At 36.5% G+C, this 22,475-nt stretch overlaps 3 protein-coding genes and 1 long non-coding RNA gene across 4 annotated transcripts in view; 2 read left to right on the forward strand and 2 right to left on the reverse strand.

Annotated features, from left to right (window-relative positions):
• LOC126587903 (uncharacterized) overlaps positions 1 to 5,924 on the forward strand; it is a 40,587-nt gene extending 34,663 nt beyond the window's left edge. The window contains exon 2 of the long non-coding RNA XR_007611243.1: positions 5,821 to 5,924. This is a non-coding gene — a long non-coding RNA (uncharacterized LOC126587903). The remainder of the gene's footprint in view (positions 1 to 5,820) is intronic.
• The window catches only part of LOC126587902 (TMV resistance protein N-like), a 43,886-nt gene extending 34,868 nt beyond the window's left edge, over positions 1 to 9,018 (reverse strand). Inside the window, exons 1-3 of the mRNA XM_050253019.1 lie at positions 8,486 to 9,018; positions 7,291 to 8,386; positions 7,018 to 7,115 (exon numbers count right to left, since the gene is read on the reverse strand). Of these exons, the coding sequence (XP_050108976.1) occupies positions 7,018 to 7,115; positions 7,291 to 8,386; positions 8,486 to 9,003 (1,712 nt within the window). The 5' untranslated portion in view covers positions 9,004 to 9,018. The remainder of the gene's footprint in view (positions 1 to 7,017; positions 7,116 to 7,290; positions 8,387 to 8,485) is intronic.
• Positions 896 to 3,738, forward strand: LOC126587869 (L-type lectin-domain containing receptor kinase S.6-like). The gene is made up of 2 exons (XM_050252956.1): positions 896 to 3,205; positions 3,645 to 3,738. The coding sequence occupies exons 1-2, from the start codon at positions 1,229 to 1,231 to the stop codon at positions 3,657 to 3,659; spliced, it is 1,992 nt and encodes a 663-aa protein (XP_050108913.1). The 5' UTR covers positions 896 to 1,228; the 3' UTR covers positions 3,660 to 3,738.
• Positions 5,012 to 6,496, reverse strand: LOC126587883 (disease resistance-like protein DSC1). Its single transcript, XM_050252970.1, has 2 exons — positions 5,615 to 6,496; positions 5,012 to 5,158 (listed from the first exon to the last, which is right to left on the reverse strand). The coding sequence occupies exons 1-2, from the start codon at positions 6,494 to 6,496 to the stop codon at positions 5,144 to 5,146; spliced, it is 897 nt and encodes a 298-aa protein (XP_050108927.1). The 3' UTR covers positions 5,012 to 5,143.
• Positions 9,019 to 22,475: the final 13,457 nt, after the last annotated feature.

Raw genomic sequence — 22,475 nt, forward strand, 5'->3', positions numbered from 1 at the left:
AATTGTTATGTATGTGATATCGGCAGGGTTAGATCAAACAGAGCTTTACTTTTTCGCTAAGATCAAATAGAATTGATTTTTTTCTGATTTGCAATGCCCTTTTATTAATGGCAGAACTGATTCTATTGTTGAAACTCCTTTGGCTAAAGTGTTGTAATGAGCAGCCACAGATACGACACTATCTTCAAGTGATGATGATCTTTACCACCTTATTTAGTCATTCTGGAGAAAATGTATTCGAAAAAAATAAAAAACAAATAAAGGATGAGGTGAAATGGCCAGCTTAATAATTTTCTTCCCTTTTTTTTGAAGCGCATCTGGGAAACCTATTGAAAATTTGGGTAAATTTACAAACAAGAAACACAAATGCAACATGGCACAAATAGCATTATTTCAAAACCAAAAGCGGAATTTCTCACTACAATTGAATGTCTTCAGAGTTTTAGCAATTAATTAGGTCGCTAAATTAATTGAGCTATTTTCACTGAGTTTCTATGAATTATAAATTAATCGGATCACTATAAAATTACAAAATGAGCCACCGTGCCCCTCAGATAGTGTTATTTGAGATAGAATCTATTATACTTTGATTCGTGAAGACAACAAAATGACGAAATGACGGAATGTGTGAATTGAAAATGAATTGAACACATAACTCATTATCTCTTAGTTCAAGAAGAGACATGAAAACCTTACAACCGTAGAGAAGAAAAATAATCGTACGGGACAAAGACAATACACAATTATAGATATTTCAGTAATCAATTCAAAACATAAATCTCATTCTACTTACTGTCCTTTTGAATCATGTGCCCTGCTTCAGTTCCCTTACCAAACAGGATAAAAGTCTTATCCAAGGCAATCCCTCCTAATCCTGTGTAACAAACGGGTCCAAAATACTCCATCCAAGTTCTACCCACCACACAAACAAGCAGGCCCAGTTCTTGTGCGACATAGCAAACTCTTAACTTGGGACCTAAAATTGGGTTTTCGTCGATCAATCAAATGGAGCAATGTTCCCTCTCATATCGCTCCGTCTCCCAGTCCCTCTCTCTCATTCATTCGACTGGTTGAAGCTTTCAAGTATCAAGATTGGCAGAAGCATCCGCAGAAATCCAGAGGGGAAGACAATCCTGGTACTACTTTATCACTGTTTCTCTGTAATTTTCCCGAGAAAGTTTACGCCTTTCATTTTCCCGAGAAAGTTTCTGCATTTGGGTTTACAGCAATGCATTCATCTCGTCCATTTCTCTTCTGGGTCCTTTTCTTTTTCGTCTCCAACCTCAGTTTCCCTTCGCTTTCTGTCCCGTTCTTGCCTGCGACGAACAATAACCTCACCCTCTTCGGCGACGCTTCCATCACCAACAACGCGATTAGTCTCACTCAAGAACTCACCACCTGCCCCTCCTCTTCCCCTTCTGCTTCTTCTGGGGTTGGAAGAGCATTTTACGCCTACCCAATTCGGTTTCTTGACTCGAAAACCAACGCCACTGCCTCTTTCTTGTGCCGATTCTCTTTCTCAATCACCCCAAGTTCCCCATTGTGTTCTTCTGGAGATGGCATTGCGTTTGTGATCATCCCCGATGTCGATTCTCTGGGATCATCCAGAGGGGGGTATATGGGACTTCCGGAGCCATCCTCAGTGTCGAAAGAATCGTTCTTCGCTGTGGAATTCGATACTAGGTTTGATCCTATGGTTGGTGACATCAATGGGAACCACATTGGTGTTGATTTGAACACAGTTGTGTCTGTTGCCTGTGTTGATGTTGTTTCAAGAGGGATTGATTTGACAAGTGGGAGGGAGATTACTGCTTGGATTGAGTACAGGGATGCTGTCAAGATGATTCGGGTTTGGGTCGGATACTCGTCAACTAGGCCTCCAACGCCTGTTCTTGTTGCTCAGATTGACCTCTCCAACCAGTTCAAGGAGTTCATGCATGTCGGTTTCTCGGCCTCGAATGGGCAGGGCTCTTCAGTTCACGTTGTTGACAGGTGGAGATTCAAGACTTTCGGGTCTCTTCCACCTGGGAATCCTACAGATACCTTTGAAGAAGGGGACTGCTTCATGTGCTCTTCACCAGAAGATTCAAGTACCAAAAGCAGCCCGGAAAATCGTTCCCATGAAAGAAAAACAAAGATTGTGGAGATGGCTCTTGGGTTGGGAGGGTTAGCTGCATTTGTTGTCTCCATAATCGCATTTGTTTTTGTCATTTGTTTTGTGTTTGTGAAGAAGAGAATGGTCACTGCCAGAGGGAGCAGAGAGGGCAAAACTTGTAGAGTTGAGGCGAATAAAGTTCCGACGAGTTTGTCTCTTGCAGAGATAAGATCGGCGACAATGGGGTTTAACCGACACAGGGTTGTCGGGGAAGGGGCATCAGCTAAGGTTTATAAAGGGTCTCTGTCCTCTGGTGGAGAAGTGGCAGTGAAAAGGTTTGAGAGGGTTGATGGGATCGGTAGTCTGCGTAATCCTTTTACTACGGAGTTTGCAACTATGGTGGGTTGTTTGCGGCACAAGAATCTGATCCAGCTTCATGGGTGGTGCTGTGAGGGTAATGAGTTGGTCCTGGTGTACGAGTACATGCCCAACGGAAGCCTCAACAAAGTTCTTCACAAAAGCTTCAATTCAGCAGTTGTTCTGTCCTGGAAGCAAAGACTTAATATAGTTCTTGGAGTCGCTTCTGCTCTTGCATATCTTCACGAGGAGTGTGAGAGGCAAATAATTCACAGAGATGTCAAAACTTGCAACATAATGCTCGATGCAGATTTTAACGCCAAACTAGGGGATTTTGGTCTAGCAGAAGTGTATGAGCATAGTTCAATCATTGCAAGAGAAGCAACTATACCAGCTGGTACAATGGGATATCTTGCTCCGGAATACGTTTATTCAGGTGTTCCAACTGTTAAAACTGATGTTTACAGCTTTGGTGTGGTGGTGTTAGAGGTGGCAACGGGAAGAAAGCCGGTGGAGGATGATGGAACAGTGGTTGTTGATTGGGTTTGGAGCATGTGGGAAAAGGGGAAACTGATTGAAGCTGCTGATCTGAGGTTGATGGGGAACTTTGATATGGTAGAGATGGAGAGGATGCTGATGACTGGACTTGCTTGTGTGCACCCAAACCATGTGAAGAGGCCAACGGTGAAGGAAGCTGCAAGGATTCTTAAAGGCGAAACGCCTCTTCCTCTGCTGCCACCAAGAAAACCAAGGGTAAGCCTTCGCCCTGTTTATCCTGATGAATGTGAAGAAATCCCGCTTTGTGGTGGTGTTCGGCCAAGTCTTGAACTTGATGATGTACAATATTTGACTCCGAAGAGCCACTTTGGCAAGGATTAGTAGCTCATAATAGATCAAGTAACTTCAATTTAAGAGTAGGATTTCAGTGCAGTTTGTAACAGAGAAATTAGGAGTTTTTTGTTGACTGGGGATCTTGGGGAATCCTATTCAGTTGCTTCAGTTAATTTGTAGATTTTGTAGTCCGAAATTGTGTTTGATGTCGTATAGAAATTAAAAGCTCAGAGTGTTTAGCAGAACTTTTCCTTGTCTGTTTAATCATGATTGGCATTGTCTCAAGCATTTTGTTATTATAGCAGATGGACTTATTAATTCAAATGATGTTCGAAAGATTGAGTTAAACTTCATGCTGTAGGCTGCAGCAGATTGATATGGGTTTTTGATTTTCGTATCAAATGTGAAGCCTAAACAGTATTTGAATCCTATATGACGATGATGATACATTGAATGATCAAGAGCAGGATTAATGTCCCCTTACCTGGTAGAGCCGCTAAGATAGGATTGACATGTTCTAACTCACAAACAAAATGCATAATGATTTAAGTTTCCATTCGTTACAAAAGCATTTTTACATTAGCTCATGGACTTGATATTTTAAATGATGTTCGAAAGATTGAATTAAGTTCCTTTTGAATTTGTTATTTGTTAACTTGATGTTGTAGCTAAAAAAAATGAAATGAAATATCATCACGTACAACAGCAGATGACTGCAGATCGAGGCAACATTGTTTTTCCAGAAATTGAGCTTTATTCAAACTACTCATTCTCCAACAAGCACTTCCCATGTCCTCAAATTCACTTACAAGATGTATACTGATTTACAAGTTTGTCTTGTTTTTGCGGAAGGGGCATTTGGAAACTGAACAAAATAAATTATTACTGTTTCTGGACTGCACACCAGTTTCCATTAGTTACAAAGACAGACTGAAACACGTCAATTCTTCCCTTCTACAAAAATTTGAATTGAACTCCCTGGTTTTAACGTTAATGGTGTTTTCAGGAAATGAACCTTGTGGTTCATCCTTGTACCAGGAAGAAACATGGAGGCCAACTCTACGGCCCTTGGAAAGTCTTCATACTACTTCAAGTCCGGCCTTGTCAATTCTTCCCAAGCTTATGATGCAACTGGCCTTACTGTGAACCGAAATGAAATTAAGAAATGAAAAACTATTGCAATGAGAAATTAAGCTTATTTTTCTTTGTTAGTGCTAGACTTTTGTATAATATTTTATATTCTGTAAGGAAGAAGAATTTGGAATTGGAATTTTAGCTTTTGGCTTTTGGATTTTTTGGGAACAGCAGAGAATTACGGAGAGAATTTAAGATGAAATGATATTTCTTCTTTCACATAACGATGGTTCGTAAGAGACTGGTTAGCAAGATATACTCTTAACCATCCAAATAAGTCATCTTATGAGATGCTTACCGATGATATGAGCTATGACACTGAGGGTACACATGGATTATGATCGAATAGTCCATATTACAAGCTCAATATCAAATACTACATCAATCTAGCTAATGCCCAGATAAATTGCAAAAGTGTCTATGCATAAACATTCATTCCCCTCGCTCTTCAATAAATATAGCCATCTTATAGCTCAAAGCAAAATATATTTTTAAATACAATTAAGATGATGCGATAAATCGATGTGACTTACTTGCATTTATTATAAGATGGTGACTAGTAGTAACAATGCCTTTTGCGGATTTGTTCTGTGATGTTGCATCTAGCACTTTCAGGTCCACTTGAAGCTACCTCGTCACGACATTCATGTGTTCGCTTCAGGATTTTCAATGTTTGATTGAGCTCTTTCAAATCTTGCTTGTACACCAAACGAGCCCCACACTTCTTCACACTATTGAAGTCTGCTTTTTGTTTCCCCCCTTCAATATCATAAAGGCAAGTTTCGAATAAAAATTGTTCATGATGACAACATTCACGAGAAAAATAAAATACCCAAATGTGTTCTGACACAAGAGACCCTATTTTACAATCCCATCGCAAAAGGCAATCCCCTAAAAACTGAATATTGAAATAATCATAATGACAAGGGGCAGCTGGATTAGCCAAGTTTTGCGTAGGATCTTGAAAAACAACACAAAAGGCAATCCCCAGCCAGTTGGTACATGATGGTGGTGGAAGCTCCACATTTATTGAATGTCCCACACTCTGATTACTGAACCACTCTGGAATTTCACTTCCAGGCCATACAACATCTGGGTCCAGTTTTTGGGAATATAGATTCAGTCCCTGTAACAAAAGAACTATTTTAGAGAGAGAGAGAGAGGGAAAGAGAGAGGGGGGAGATAAAGAGAGAGTACCTTGGTCTGAGTGGCAATTCTTCGAACCCTTGAGAGTATTGTATTGTTCCAGCCTTCATCTTGAACCAATGCAGTGCAATTCTTGCAAGTGAAGTCAAAGTCATACAAATTGGTGAATCTGCTACTTAACTTGGATGGATCTGACAACCTTTTTAAGGAAGTACAATCTTTCACATTTACACATAATTCGCTGCTAGATGGAAGAGGTGGCAATTCTTGAAGGCTTTTGCACCCCTCCAAATCAAGATACTTGAGCTTAGAAAGGCATCTAATGCTTTCAGGTAGACTGACAAAATTATTTCCACTGAGAATCAATTCCACCAAAAAGGACAAGCAACCAATATCATCGGGGATGTCTCCTTCAGAGAGTTTACAATTACTTAGATATAACTCTTTCAATGAGCATAAACGATTTAGAGAAGACAATACCAAACCCCAACAAGGAGGATCAGGACGACTTTTTCTGAGTCCTAACAAGCGGAGAAAGCCCCATATGTCCCTTGCTTTAGCATCCAATCCGTCAAACACAAGACGTTTGAGATTTTTCATACCTACAAGTGGCTCGGTCATAGTGGCTCCCAATTCAAGCACCTCTAAGTGATCCATGTCTCCTGGGAGTTTGTCAAGTTTTGAGCATCCCATCATATCGAGATATGTAAGAGACTTCAAATTACAAATAGCCCTTGGAAGGTTCAAGAGATTTTTGCAATTACGTAGATACAAACCCTTAAGGCCAACTAGATGTCCTATTGATGAAGGTATTTTCTCGATCGCAGTCCCTTTTAAGGAAATCAGGGACAAATTCTTCATCTGCTCTCCAAATTCTGGAATCTTTTTCACATTTGAGCAGCCATCAAGATCGAAAGTCTCAAGAGAATCCATTTCAACCTCACTTGGGAGGCTATTAATGCTTTCACAGCCATGAAGGTACAAAACTTCAAGTCTTTTGAGGACTGCAATAGATGGGTGAATCTCAACTAAATTCTTACAATCCCAAAGAATCAACTTCCCAAGATTTGGAATACCACTGAAATCTGGGGTACTCATTAATTTATTGGAGTAGCTAAGATCGATATATTTCAAGTTGGGTAAGTCCTGTACAACATCGATAAGATTAAAATCATATATTTAGCTTCTACAACCTTTAAGTTTATTCAAAACAATAAATAAATAATATATAGTTATTTTGTAAATGAAATAACATTTATTCAATACTACTAACCTTTTTCCCCTCCCATAGTCGAACAAGTTTGCTCTTACGCATTTTAAGTTGAGTAAGCAAACGCAGTTGAAAGCTAGTTGGAAGAGACTTAGAATGATAGAAACTCCAATTTATAATTCTCAAGGAACATGGAAGAAATTTGGGGCCTGAAGAAAAAATCAAATTATCGAATTCCAAAAACCTCAGTCCATCCATCTTAGAGAAGGCTTCGCAATTCCATTGGCGTACCTCTTCTACTTTGAGCAAGCGTAGGGATATGGCTTCAATAGCCCCCGTTCCCTAACAATAAAGAAAAAAAGGCAAATTAATGGCAAATTAATTTCGCATTCAAGTCTAATATAGTGTCAAATAAAATTATATCTTCATCCAAACTTGGTATTTAACTTCTTACCGTATTCCCACCTCCTCCCTGTTAGTGTAAATGATATCGTATGTTCAAAAAAAAAAATCTTACCGAATTCGTCGTGAATATATGGTAAATGTCATTGTAGAGCCACAACCTACTGCGTAGACTAGGCTCTTTAGACTCATGACCAATAATTGTCCATGCCATTTCTTGTATCAAATCATGCATCCACATACGTTTTAGGTGATCTTGATAGAGGAGAGATTTCTCAATTAGCGAATCTATTAGAGTACTACTAGAAATTCCAAAAGAATTATCTAGTATTTCAATTACTTGCTTGGCGTACTTCCCTTTGTGGAAACATGCAACATCGAGAAAAATTCTCTTCTCCATCTCTTCTAGTCCATCAAAACTAATTTTAAGCTTATAAAAAATTGCTGGATTAGGAATTTTTGATAGATTATCCCGTACACTATTCCAAGCATCTAGCCCTCTCTTAAACAAAGTTGACCCCAAAGTTTCAAGAGCTAATGGAAGGCCTCCAGCATAATTAACGAAATACTTAGACAGTTCCAAAAACCCATCCTCAGGCAGATTTTTCTTAAAGGCATTTTGACTAAACAGTGCAAGAGCTTCATCATCATTTAACACCTTGACGTTATGACATAATGTTATGTCATGCTGGACCAGCAAACGTTCATTTCTAGTTGTAATGATAATTCTACTTCCCATGCCAAACCAATCTTTCTTTCTAGCTAGTACTTGTAGCTGGCTTATGTCATCCACATCATCAAGTACAAGAAGAACCTTTTTGTTGTGTAAGCACTTCTCGGTGTACTTGATTCCCGATTGTTGGTCCCGAATCTTTTCTTTCAACATCGGTAAAAGAAGTGTTTTTTGAAGACCACTTAGGGTAGGGTCTGCTTTAGAAACCTCTCTAACGTTGCGAAGAAAGCAATGAACATCAAAATGGTGGAAGGTTTTATCATAAACTAGCTCGGCAAGAGTAGTCTTGCCTATGCCACCCATCCCAGCTATCCCAATAAATCGAACATCATCTGCATCATAAGCTAACAACATACTTAGTTGCTCGAGTGCATAATCAGTTCCGACTAACTTCCTTGAGGAATCTAATAGCGTGAATGTAGCTTGCACTTTCCTCCACACGCTGTTGACGATTTTTTCTATGAGCTCACTTTCATCCCTACATGGTATAAAATAACCAATCAAAAAAGCATAAACGAAGAATTCAAGTTTGACTCTACTAAGACATAGGAAATTAAAGTTGTCCATGCATGCTTACTTAGATTCCTTCGAATGCCAGCCACAAATTTTGGACACTCTTTTTAGATCAGCTTTCCATTGGACCACCTTCTTTTTATCTTCGATACTGATCAACTTTTCTTCATGCTCCAAGAAGGCTTTGGCAAAACATCCCCGTTGATTTCCAACGTCAGATGGATCCGTCTCATAAAAGACCGGCAAAACTGAGTTCCTGGCTTCCATGAATTGAAGAATGGTTGTAAGTTCGTTCAAGCACCATTTAGAAGAAGCATAGTTTGGTGAGAGAACAACGATTGCAATATGCGATTCTTTGATCGCAGTCAGGAGCTCAAGGGAAATACTTGTTCCTCCTTCAAGCTCTCGATCGTCAAAGAAAGTAGAAATCCCTTGGCACTTGCACAGTTCATGGTATAAATGGGATACAAAACCCTTGCGGGTGTCTACACCCCTAAAACTCAAAAACACATCATACTTCCATCGAGGAGCTGATTCATTCGAAAGAAAAGATGCAGTAGCTCTTTGGGCGCTCAATGCCATCAGAAAAAAAAACAGTTGCTGTAAATTGGGTATTGCAAACAGTAACTGAATGAACAAGTAAAAAGATAGAAGATCAATGTTTTAAAATTTAAAAAAAAAAAATCTAAAACCTTAAATCTTCTTTTAGATGCAACTTTTATTCGTAACTGTTACATGGACTCATTGCAGTCTGATATTTGACTCAATACCAACACGTATTTGACAATTCGATTTGATCTTACAATCCTTGATAACTCAGTTTAAGCTATTGAATCATATTCAGTTACCGGAAAATGGATTCTGCAAAAAAAAAAAAAAACTAGTAGTCAATGAACAAGTAAAACAAAAATGAGCAGGGAAAAGAAAATAGAAATTTAAAGGGTTTTTTTTAGCACCTCATATATTATTGAATACACCCCGTATTAAAATTTTTATTAAATAACTTATACACCCTAATATACAATGACTATTTAGGCCTTGTAAGTTTTTTTTTTTTTTTTTTTCAATAGAACTTCTAAATATACCTCAATCACTTTTTTTTTTAATAAAATTAATTATGCAAAGATTATTTTTCTCTTCAAGCTCTCCAAGTCACTCCCACCCTCCATCGTAGAACAAAACTCTAAATTTTATATATATATATATATATAAACACATTGATTGAAAAAAATTTTTTTTTTGAGGAATGGAATATGAAATCAGTGTTTTGAAAGCTTCACATGAAGTATGACTTTATAATTTTTTATTGTTTTAATGGTTTCATGCAAATTAAGGCCTTTTATATGCAACCAAAGGCTGGTGAGTGGATATTTTTCCTTATCAACGAAAATAGTTTTTTAACTGGTTATGGAACCTAAATGGTTTAAGTCAGTGCTTGACTAGTTATGGATAACTAAGGGTTGTTTTATTCACACTCCATATAATGTTGAATACACCTTATGCTGAATGCACCACATCCATTTTTTTATTTAAAATTTGTCTTAATACACCTCATATATTGCCGCTTAGTACTACAATCTAGTGGTATTCATTTGTAAGAAGTCTTAAGTTCGATTCTCGTCAAATACGAATTTGAACCATAATATTGTTAGCAAATTATGAAGCTAACCTATCCCTCTCCCCTTTATTGTAGATAATATCATTTCTTCAAAATAAAAAATTACACCTCATCTACTTTTTCATACTACCCTTACACCACATACTTTAAAATACACCCACATATCAGAACTTTTCTGCATTTTGCTGCTCAATTCTGCTATATATTGATCAACTAAAGCAGCATCATCTACTTCACTTTCACAACATATATTTCGACTTAAGTTGTCCATTTTTTCAATAATTGGAAAGCAATCATATTGGAAGGAATAATACGTTTTTCACAAGCATGAAAAGGAATATATCTGCTGCGTTTAGTGATTCAAATACAGGGTAAGGGTATAGAGTCTAAAAAAATATATCGCAGACAATAAACGTTCAATCTGAATACACATCGAAAATGATTTGGCGTGTATTAAAAAGTAATTTTCCTTTTTAACATATTTGGAGGCTTAAATAGTCGTTTCATATCACGGTATATAATTTGTTTAATAATAAATTTTCTTTAAATTGTATCCAACAATATGTGGGTGCAAATAAAAAGAGCGTATTCAACATAGGAAAATTTTCGTAAATGTCGTACCCAGTGCACAAGGCTCCCGCTTTACGCAGGGTCTGGGAGAGGTGAATGTCGGCTAGTGTATTCAACAGAGGAAAATTTTCGTATCAATAAATATTTTTGTGTGGGTAATTTCTTTTAAAAATTTATAGTGCCTAAATAGTCATTTCATATTAAGATACATGAGTCATTTAATAATAAAATTTTATGTGGGATGTATTCAATAATATATGAGGTGCTAATAAAAAAAACCCAAAACTAATTCCTTCTTACTATTGTCATTGCTAAGACAGTAAAACCCTCGGCCACAAAATGAATTGTTTCATGCAATTACAAATTACAAAATCGATTGCAGCAAGTTTTTGTTATTCGACGGTAATAAAATTCTTTTTTTCGTTTAACACCTAAATCTATGAGGATTCCAGTTGACGGTTACCAAGTTTTGGTTAGTTATCCAAATTTATCAATTTTTGTGTACTTAAATAGGATCGTTCACAAGGCGACTCCTCTACATTTGACAACATTGAGGCTGCACCTTGGATGTGGATAGTGTGGGTGTAGGATTTGGATTGTGTGGTTTGACGATATAATAGGAAAGTACTTGGAGGTGCGTCAATATCAATTTTAATTGGAAAAGTAGATATGAGATGTTTTAAGTATGTAAAATATATTCAATAATGGGGTGTGAATAAAACGACCCAACTTTAAATCTTCTTTTGGTAATTGAAAATGTATATTAAGCAAAACTTATTAAGGACTCAGAGAAAATACTAGAAAAATAAAATACAGGATCAATACAAATTTACACATGCAGAGAGAAGTGACAATAGGCAAGGCAAGAAGCAGAAAAATCACACTAAAAATTCTCACAACAAAGTTGTAGGAAGAGAGGAAATTGAGAGATAGGTAGGAATGAAAATAAATGGAAGAGAGATGGACATCAGAGTAATTCTATTGGTAGTGGTGGTTTCGTGTCGGAAATAGTGTCAAATGATGAATTATTTTATTGACAAAAAAAAAGTTAGTATGACTATTTAGGGTGCTTCGTAGTATATGATATTTAGATGTTATAACTGTTATATTTTGATATTTGTATATTTAAATAAAGATTTAACAGTTAAAGCATTTAGAGTATCTCATACTCCTGAGTACCGTAAAATTTCCATATAAAAAACAATTGGTAACGGTCCAAAAAAAAACCAGAGAAGCTATAGATGAGAAATGGTTAAACAATTAGTAATACTTACTCACGCTTTTTTCATATGAAACAGGGTGTAATCGACATACTAGGTATTGTCACACCATAAAGTTAAAATACGATGTTGAGGCGGGGATCAATTTGAGCCACACCAGTGTAATGTTTCCGCGCAAGTGAATCTCCTTCAAAGAAGCAACAAGGAAACCCCGGTATATATGTACCAGTACTACCATTACAAAGCGAAAGGACAAGGATTTTCCACAATAAAAGTGGAAGACTGACCATGACAAGTTTCGAGGAAGCTTCCTTGTTGGGGCGCGTTATCTTTCCTTACCTCCTCTTATCCCCAAAGTCATTGGATGCAGGACCTTCTTTCCAACTTTCTTATCAGAAAAGATGTTCATGTCTCTCTGTTTTTTCTAAAAAGGAAAGGGTAATGCTTATGTCTCCCACTAATCTAGGCTTTTTCACACGAGCATCCCAATGAAAAAGAAGCAAAAAAATCACAATGAAAAGGTAACCGTCAAAATTTGACAAAAGGCAAGTAAAGAAGCAAAAAAATCACAATGTAAATCTCACAGCAAAGTTGTAGGAAGAGAGGAAATTAAAAGAGAGGTAGGAATGGAAGTAAATGGGAGAAAAATGGACAACAAAGTAATTCTACTAGTAGTGGTAGTGGTGGTTGTGGGGACCACATGATATAGTGGTGAATTATTTTATTGGTGAATTATTTCATTAACAAATAAAAGTTAGTATGACTATTGACCTAAGTAGGAGCAAAATAACCAAAATCCTTGGGTGGTCTTTAGGATGGGATACTCCATTGTTTTAACTGTTATATTTTGATATTTGTATTTTTAACAAAAATTTAACAATTAAAACATTTACTACTTAATACCAAGATTTTAAAAAATACTAGGCGCTAATTGGACGGTGAGCTAAGGCCTAGCGCCTAGAAGGGCTAGGCGGCCTAGGTGGATTTAAGTAAATTTACTATCTATCATATAAATTAATTGAATTTACAATATTGTGTGTGTATATATATATAAATGAATTGAATTAAGGGAGCTTTATATATATAGACAAAAACTTTTACTATATTTCAAAGAACTCTACTAGTTTTTAAACATGTTAAAGAGAGACAAAAATATAAAAACAACTAAAACCCAGCCCAAAAACATGGAAACAATGTTTTCAAATATCAGCCATACCCCTAAGGCTTTAGGACTGTTATAGAACTCAGCTATCACAACTCCAACAAAATTAATGTGCCATAAGCTCAACTCATCATTGACTATTTTTGCAGAATCAGTTTTGAAACTATAGGCAGAATTAGTTTGTATCCTTTATTACTAGAATCAATTCAACCCATCATCGGCTATTTTTGCAGAATCAGTTCAATCATTCATCGACCATTTTTGCATAATCAGTTCAACCTGTCGTCGACCATTTTTACAAAATCAGTTCAACCTCTCTTCGATCGTTTTTTTTCTTCAGAATCAGTTAAACCCGTCATTGACCATTTTTGCATAATCGATTCAACCTGTCGTCCTGCAGTTCAACCTATCCTTGACTATTTTTGTAGAATCAGTTCAACGTATCCTCAACCGTTTTTGCAGAATCAGTTTAACTCGTCCGCAATTCAACCCATCCTCTACCATTTTTGTTGAATTAGTTCAACCCGTCCTCAATCGTTTTTGCAGAATCAGTTCAACCCATCCTCAACCATTTTTGCTGAATTAGTTCAACATGTCATCGACCATTTTTTGCAGAATCAATTCAACATTTTTGGAGAATCAGTTCATCCCATCATCGACAGTTTTTGTAGAATTAGTTCAACCCGTCCTCAATCGTTTTTTGCAGAATCAGTATCCATCTTCGACCATTTTTGCATAATTAGTTCAACTCGTATTTGATAAATGACAATGTTTACAAAATTTTACTAATTCATCTTAGGGTTTATTATGTCGTGGGTGTGTTCGATAAATTTTACATTTGCAAAATCCAGTTCTTGTATTATTTTTTCCTTTTACAAATTCAAAATTTTGATAGAATTTTTTTTTCGTTAACAGAGGTTGAAATAAAATAGTAGAATTTTGGGGAAGAAAAGCAAGGCAAAGGCCAAGTCTTCTAATTCAGAATTTATTTGATTTGAAACTCATCTTAAATTGGTCAATGGAAGGTTATTTGTGATAAATTGTGTTTGATTTGAATATCATATACTATAAAGCAGCAAGAACATCCTTCAATCGAATTTCAAGGCACATTGAACTTGAAAAGGGAAAAAAGAATGGAATTATACCCGTCCAACAAATAATTAAAACTAGATGGGAACTTTAATTGTCCAACTAGGAATGGGAATGAGATGGTAAACTGGGTATAGGTCGTAGATCCACAAGTTCATTCATTAATTTGAATAATTAAATGGAACCAATATTTCTTGAAGAGAGAAAGAGAGATAAATGAGCAACAGTTGAAGAGATATAAGTGTGAAAAAGACTTTTCCACTATAAAGGGTAATTTTCTAACTTACACTCTAGAGAAAAAAAGACAACGATGTCATTTTCACATGTATTAACTTTTGCCTCTCCTTGAAATGTTTAAAAAATGTTGTTTCAATATATAATTAAGTATTATAAGTATACTCTAAGTGTAATTTTTCCTTGAATTAACTATATTGTATATATGACATGTAAATCTAATAATATGTTATATAGATATATTATATATTATAAAATATATGTATGTGTTGTTATTTATTATGTAACATATTTATAAATAGGGTAAATTACACAAAACTACATCAACTATAGGTTGAATCACAATCTCATACTTTATATTTTAAAAGTTACAATATCATACTTCAACTTACCAATTTGTCGCAATGTTAGACCTTCGTCAATTTTTCTATTAAATGCTGACATGGCTTAAGGCGGAGCCCACTTCCTAGCCTAACTGAATTAAAATTTTTTATTAAATATATTAAAAAATAAAAATAAAATCATTTTAATATTTTTATAAAAAAATTGTGGATCCACCCTACCAACCCTTTACCCTCACCCTTCCCGGCTCCCCAACCTTCCCTTCTTCCCCTTCTGTCTGCCCCAACCCGTTTCCTGGGCGAGTTTCCCAGGTGACTTTATGACGAACTCTAGCGATAAGCACCGTCGCCACCACCATCGTTCCACTCCTCTCAGTGACACAAACATAACCCACTCAGATTTCACGTTGTTTGGCTACCATTCATGGCGGATCGAACCGTGGAATTCCTGAGATTTTGATGCCGGGATTCCGCGAAGGAGTTCGAACATCCATCCTCACCCTCCTTCCCCCTTCATGTAATCAGGAATACTTAAAACTAGGGATACTTTGGATGTGGTACCTAATCCTTAACATTCTATGACTAAAACCTTAATGGTATTCAAAATTTGATCTAAGTCCCTTGACTTTGTACACCTCATTATATTACAATTAATATTTATATTTTTATAGTTTTGACATTAATTGTTTGATATTTTATGGGATTTATAATCAACAACAACAACAAAGCCTTTTCCCACTAAGTGGGGTCGGCTAAAAACAGAAATGGGATTTATAATCCTATAAATTTAAAATCCCTCATTATAATACTATTAGAAACGGTTACGATAAAAAAATTCAAACATTTTGATTGAATAAATAGATAAAAACTATGTAAAAATAAGAAATAATAAATGTTTGAAAAGTAATGTATCCATAGTGTTAAAAAATTGGTACATTTTACAAAAAAATTGGTACATTTCACATATAACAAAGTGGTACATTAATGCACAAAAATGGGTACATTATAAATAAATTAGGGTACATATAAAATATTAAAAAATTATGTGTACAAATGAATTTTAAAAAAATATAGGCGCTAAAAGAAATTAATACATGGGTACAAAATGAAACTAAAAAGAAAATACTACAAATTAAAAAAAATGTTGCAAATTAAAAGTGGGTACAAACTAAAAATATAAATATATGATACAAAGTTTAGGCATAAAACATAAATATACCATATGTAATTTTTCTATCATTGATTAAATATACAATGTCACGTGACGGTATACACATGGGTACAAACACAAATAAAACTTTTAAAAATATGAGCACAAAAAGAAACTAATATATGGGTACAAATTAAAAATGAAAAGAAAATTAGTACAAATTAAAAATAGGTACAAACTAAAAATAAAAATATATGATAAAAAATTTAGCCATAAATATAAATATATTAATTTTAACATTTTTAACACTAAAGGAATATATTTAAAAATAAAAATATTTATTATTCAAATAATTAATGATGTTATTAATACCCAAGAACCTTAATCAAAAATTAAAAATGAATAGAATTTTAATCAATGGAATAACAAAAAGAATGATGTAAGCCTAATTTTTCCTTAAAACTATTCATGTAATTAGGAATTCCATTTAAAGTTGGATGGTCCATAACAATCACAGATAGGCACAATATTTGGGTACAATTCTAAACTCCAAAACTTAAAACACACAAAATGATGAAATTTAAAGATTTAATCTCACAAAAAAATTCAGAAGGAACCCATCAAGGAATAAAGCATACTAACAAGAACAAGTCAGAAGAAAAATTGAAAACCCTCAAAAACCCAATTGAAAAACATAAAAAACCCATTAGGGAAATTGAAAAAAAATCAAAACCCATCAGAGTTTTGCAGGTTTATTGCATTGGAAGCAAAATGTTTTAAGTGGAAGGCTCTAAGAACAAGCAAAGATCGAATGGCAGAACAAAGGTTCTCGGATGGCTGGACAGCGGTACTTGCACCTTGCTGTCGTTGACTATCGTGCTCTCCAATGGCATAACAAAGGTTCTACCCTATTTCATCGATGTTGCTTTGTATAAACAAAACGACTCCGTTTCACTTTTTTTTTTCAATTCCCAGGAGCAAAACGACGTAGTCTGGCCTGGGTATTTTGAAAAAATAAAATTTAATGCTGCGGTTTAGCGCAGCAGTGCAGTGCGCTACAAACCCATAACCAAACGGTGTTTGTACAAATTTCAAGGCCGAAATTCAAAACGGAAAAGAGAAAAGAATTGAGTTTCAGTCGATGAGAAAACCACCATCGCTAGCTGACCCTACCAGATCTCAAAATCCTGCTCTTCTTTGAGCTCTCGATATACTCTGATAGCATCACGAAGAGAAGTAATTTTAAATCCAAGATGAACTCTAATCTGATTGAGTTGTAAATTTAAATTTATATTCTTTGATTTGTTATTTGAAGATTTTTTGAATTTTAATGGTTTTCACGTGGTGGGTCAAGTGAAGTTGGGTTGTAAAAGGTTAGTTTGTATTGGTTTTCTGAATTTTTGCGTGGTGGGTTGGGGAAGATTATAATTGTTGATCTGGGTTTAAGTTTCCAGGTCATATTCATGTTGGTTTGGGTGGTGAAGGGAGAGGGACGGCTGAAACGGGAAGAGGATGTGGGTCCCACATTGTTTTACAAAAGTATATAAATGATTTTGTTTTTAATTTTTAATATTTAATAATTTTTTAATCCAGCTGAGATAAATAGTGAGGTCCATCTCAAATCAGTCAGTATTTAACAGAAAAATTAACAGAAAGCATGAGGTATGACATTGTAATTTTAAAACATGAGGTATGAGATTGTGGTTCGATCAATAATCAAGTAATTTTGTGTAATTTATTTTTATAAATATTGTATGAGGTGGGGGTTTTAGGTTAATAGTTTGGTGGGAAATATGTGGGGCCTTAAAAGAGAAAAGAATGGGATAATATTTTCAAAAGTTAAGTGAGAAAAAAAAATTGAATAATGAAAACTCAGTCATCTAAAGAAGCAAGAGTAAAACGACGACGTCAAGCTGTTATATTAAACAGCCAAATTATTATCTTCTTCACGAGTTCGTGCCGTCGGCTCTGCATCTAAAAAGTTTTCAGATTCCGGCGAAGTCCTTCACATGGCCTCGTCCAGTCCCGCCCAGCCCGCCTTGCCCCCCTAGTCCCGCCTAGTCGCGCCTAACCCCACCCAAGCGCCCGCCGAATAAGCTATTCCGATTTCGCAACCGATTCGGGATTAATCGCAGCGGCTGCCCACGTCTAACGCCTAAGCTATTTTTAGAACACTACTTAATGCTACAATTTAAATGGTATTTCTCTTCATTTGTATGTAAGTAAAGAGATCTTAAATTCTTGTCAAAAACGAATTTGAACCACAATATTATAGCTAATCCATTATTATTTTTCGTCTACCTACCACCTTAATGTAGATAATATCATTTTTTCAAAAACATAAAACAATTAAAATATCTAAAATATCGCTTAATTCCGAGTACCTTAAAATTTCCAAACAATTGGTAATGGTTAAAAAACAAGCTATAAATTAGGCATTGTTAAACAATTAGCAAGCGATATTGAGAGGGGGGCAGAAAGTGAAAGGACAAACATTTTCCAAAAAAAAGTGGGAGACTGACTCTGATTTCCAATACTAGTTCCAAAGTGTAAGGACAACTATTTTCTAAAAAAAAAAAAATGGAAGACTGACTCTGATTTCCAATAATAGTTCAAAAGTGTAGGGACAACTATTTTCTACAAAAAAAACAGAAAAAATGGAAGACTAACTGAGAAATTTCCAAAAAGCTTCTCTATTGGGACGTTGTTATCTTTCTTTACCTCTTCTCTTCTCATCAAAGTGATTGGATGCAAGACTTCTGAATTCTCTGTGAGTTCCCGGCTTTCTAATCAGAAAATATATTCATGTCTCTGTTTTATTTTAATTAATTTTTTTTTAAACATGAAAATAATTATGTCACCCACGAGCAGTAAAGGGGAAATCCAACACATAAGGTCATCTGGGCATTTGCACAATATTAGCCCAAAAATTCAACAAATCAGCTTCCAACTAAAAATCGTTTTGCAAATGGGCATATTTTGGAGGCTCAAAGCAGTGCCAGATGGGCTAAAAAGTGTCAGAGACTCAGAGCCCAGGTACTGTATCACGACCTTAGGTTTGCGGCTCAATACCTGTAAGATCTATAAAGCGGTGAGGGACACCATAGCACAAAAGGAACATAACCTCATCAAGAATAATTGATCGAACTAAACTAAGTGACACATAATCATAGATTTCAAGCATAAGAGATTAGAAACAATGGTTCCCTGATGAATGCATGAATATTCCCTCATTCCCACCTCTATTCTCGTTAATTCATACTCAAAAACCACAAAGGTCTCACGCGTCTTATATCAGGCTTTGGACTCAAGTATCTTGTTACATGAATTATCACCCATGATACATATTCGTTCACTTCCATTGTTCTTTCAAATCACAATGTTCTTCTCTCAGTCACTAAAGTCTCTCGCATAACGATCGTCTTTACCGTCTATCATTTGTGCTTACCGAAAACCCTGGTCCCTATGAGAGTTGAATGAAGTTTTCCAATACATCGTACCACTCCAAATTCATCACGACACAAGCCCATGTAACTCCCACGACTCATGCCTCTCATCATTGCAATGCATGATATAAATTCCGTTTCATATATGCATGCCATAATTATTTGATCTATAAGAATAATATCAACATATAACTCCATATAATCTCAAGCATATTATCCAAGAGGAGTAACTGGCCGCACCAATCATTCTAATTACCAATTCTTACATGCTAACAAGAACAAGTTACAGTTCACATAGCTTAATAAGACCAAACATTCAGTCAATAATAGAAGCTCCAAAGAACTCCCTACCTTGATTTCAGTTTACTTTCGTACATCCCTATTATTAAGCATAAACCGTTGCTAGCATTCAAGAGTCACTGCCCCAAAACGAAGACCCTATAGAAGGTATAGTTCACTTCCTAGACTTAAATTCAAAAGATTGCGGTGCTTTAAAGTGGTGGAACTAGAATCATGATTCAGGTATGTAGGACAATCAGTTTTATGCTCGTGGTGCACGGCCTGACTAGCTAAGCTATATGAGTTGATGTACATGCTAAAACGAAATCAGAAAAACAGAAGAGAGGTGACGAAAAGTTTCTGTTCCTACCTGATTTTTCTGAAGATGTGGTGATCCGATTGACGTTAAATTTGGATATGTTATTGTACTCGAACAGACGAACAAGATTCGTGAAGAACACTTTTCGATTTGAGTTACATAAGATGGATATATTGAATCATCAAGAGCAGAATAAATAGGATAGACGTGTTCTCAGTTTCATCAAGATCAGGATTCATGTCCCGTTCCTTGTACAGAACCTAAATAGGATTGACATGTTCTCAGCACGATTCCCTAACATGATGCTTATGATGTCTTCAGAAAATGAATCTTAAGATTAGGACTGACAAGGGCAGCCCCCATGGCGTCGTGAGTTTCCACGGTGTCCACTTGCAGCATTAGGCAAGATGACCAGATTGTTGATCAGGACCTGTAGCTCATTCTCATAAACATAAGGTGAGTGCAGAAATTCTAGTTTATTTAAGGACACTGTATATTCAATCTAGTAAAGTTTATTTAAAGACACTGAATATTCAACCAAGTACATCTGACAAGAATTCAGATATGGTCGCTGTCTCTACAAGTCAATGGGGAAAGCTCCTGTGGTTCGAATATGGTCAAGCGTCCTCCTTGGACCATGCTTGAGCACTGCTTGATTACCTGTCCTGAATCCTCGCCCGTAAATTGTTGTATATGTCTCAATTGAATGTTTAAAAAATTCACCAAGCTTCTTCTCTTCATTAGACATTGTCGAACTAGACCCAGAAGACGTCTCAGAGTCCAGCCACATGTGGGCCAACACTTGGCAGATACCATTGTTTGGATTAAAACTTGACTTTGGGCTCAAGAAAGGAGCTGGCCCAAAAGGAGGCCTGAAGGAATAGTTGACCAAGGCCCGGCCGAAACCCAGAAAAGCAGAAAAGGCCTCTTCTGACTTGATGCAGCTCATGAAGACCACTTGCTTACCTACCCAAGGGCCAAGTGGTATAGACTGTTCAGCTACACAGCCCATAAAGTACTTTATGGTGGCATTACATGTAAAATAGCTGATGAGTCATCACCCTCAAACCGCATTCGGGCAAGGCTGCTGCTACAGGAGGCCAAGCCGAGTTGTCTATATAAGAAGAAAGAGAAACCAGGAATAAGGACACTCAATCAAACAAACAAATGCAAGCACAAACTAAGGGGTAGGCCTTGAGGCTTCCCATTAGAATTCGTTCTTAATACTCAAACACGTTCTAGATCGCAGAACAGAATGAATCCAAATAGGTGCCTTCGTGGGGCCTTAGATGTAGGCCTTGAGGCTTCCTATCAGAATCCATTCCATGCTTAAGCGTTCTATGATAATCATAATATAATAGAAATAAAACTAAGGGGTAGGTCGATTACTTGCGCCCTAAGTAACTTTGGACTTCTTGTTTATCAAGGACTGTCGTGGATGGGTTAAGTCCACATAAGGTTCTTTTTTATGCCTTGAGGCCAAGGACTTTTAACTGATCACATTTGCATGCCCGAGGGCTTAGGACTTGGATCTGGTTTGAACACTGACGATATATTCAAATCGGATCCAAGTACTGAGAAAGCCTTTTAATAGTCATCTTGCTAAAAATAACTTGAATACAACTGGAAGTATACAACATATTGCTAGGCTAATGAATGAAAAGACAAAAACAAAGAAGGTCGGGCAAGGTTTAACCTTGTCGGGTAAGGCTGATCGTCTTGCAGGTTCCTATCTTTGTAGTTTATCAAGGGTCTGAAAGCTTTTGGAGAGAGAGAGAGATTACAAAAGATGAATCGATACTATAGCAAGGTTGAACAGGGTAGCAGAGTTATTACAAAGGTTTGAGTGAAGGTTTATCCCGTGAGGGATGAAGGCTTGTCCCGATAGGGATGAAAGCTTGGGTTGACTACAACTTCGTTTTGAAGGCAAATCTGGCTTTGAGCAGAGTTTGTGCTTGCATTTGTTTGTTTGATTGAGTGTCCTTATTCCTGGTTTCTCTTTCTTCTTATATAGACAACTCGGTTTGGCCTCCTGTAGCAGAAACCTTGCCCGAATGCCGTTTGAAGGGTGATGACTCATCAGCTATTTTACATGTACTGCCACCATAAAGTACTTTATGGGCTGTGTAGTTGATCAGTCTATACCACTTGGCCTTTGGGTAAGTGAGCAAGTGGTCTTCATGAGCTGCACCAAGTCAGAAAAGGCCTTTTCTGCTTTTCTGGGTTTCGACTGGGCCTTTGCCAACTCTTCCTTCAGGCCTCCTTTTGGGCCAGCTCCTTTCTTGAGCCCAAAGTTCAAGTTTTGATCCAAACACCTAGGTTACAAATTAATGTGGAAGTGAGAGAGTGAGACTGAAACTAAAATTGATTTGGAAACCTAGGTCACAAATTAATGGTTCAAATTGGATGATAGATTATCATTCAATCTTTAACTGTTGATTATAATTGGAAACGGGTCGGTCCGGAGCCCCATTTTTCTAAGGTTTAGGAATCGGCCCACCCCGTAAATAACCATGGCCCGGCCCGTACCCGCCCCGAACCTACATTACCCGCCTCGACCCGCAGTTCCTTTACCCGTTTGCCCACCCCTAAGTTAGATGGCAGGTTGGGACCTAACGCCTAGGCG

The sequence above is a fragment of the Malus sylvestris genome, chromosome 10, assembly GCF_916048215.2.
Source record: "Malus sylvestris chromosome 10, drMalSylv7.2, whole genome shotgun sequence".
NCBI lineage: Eukaryota > Viridiplantae > Streptophyta > Magnoliopsida > Rosales > Rosaceae > Malus > Malus sylvestris.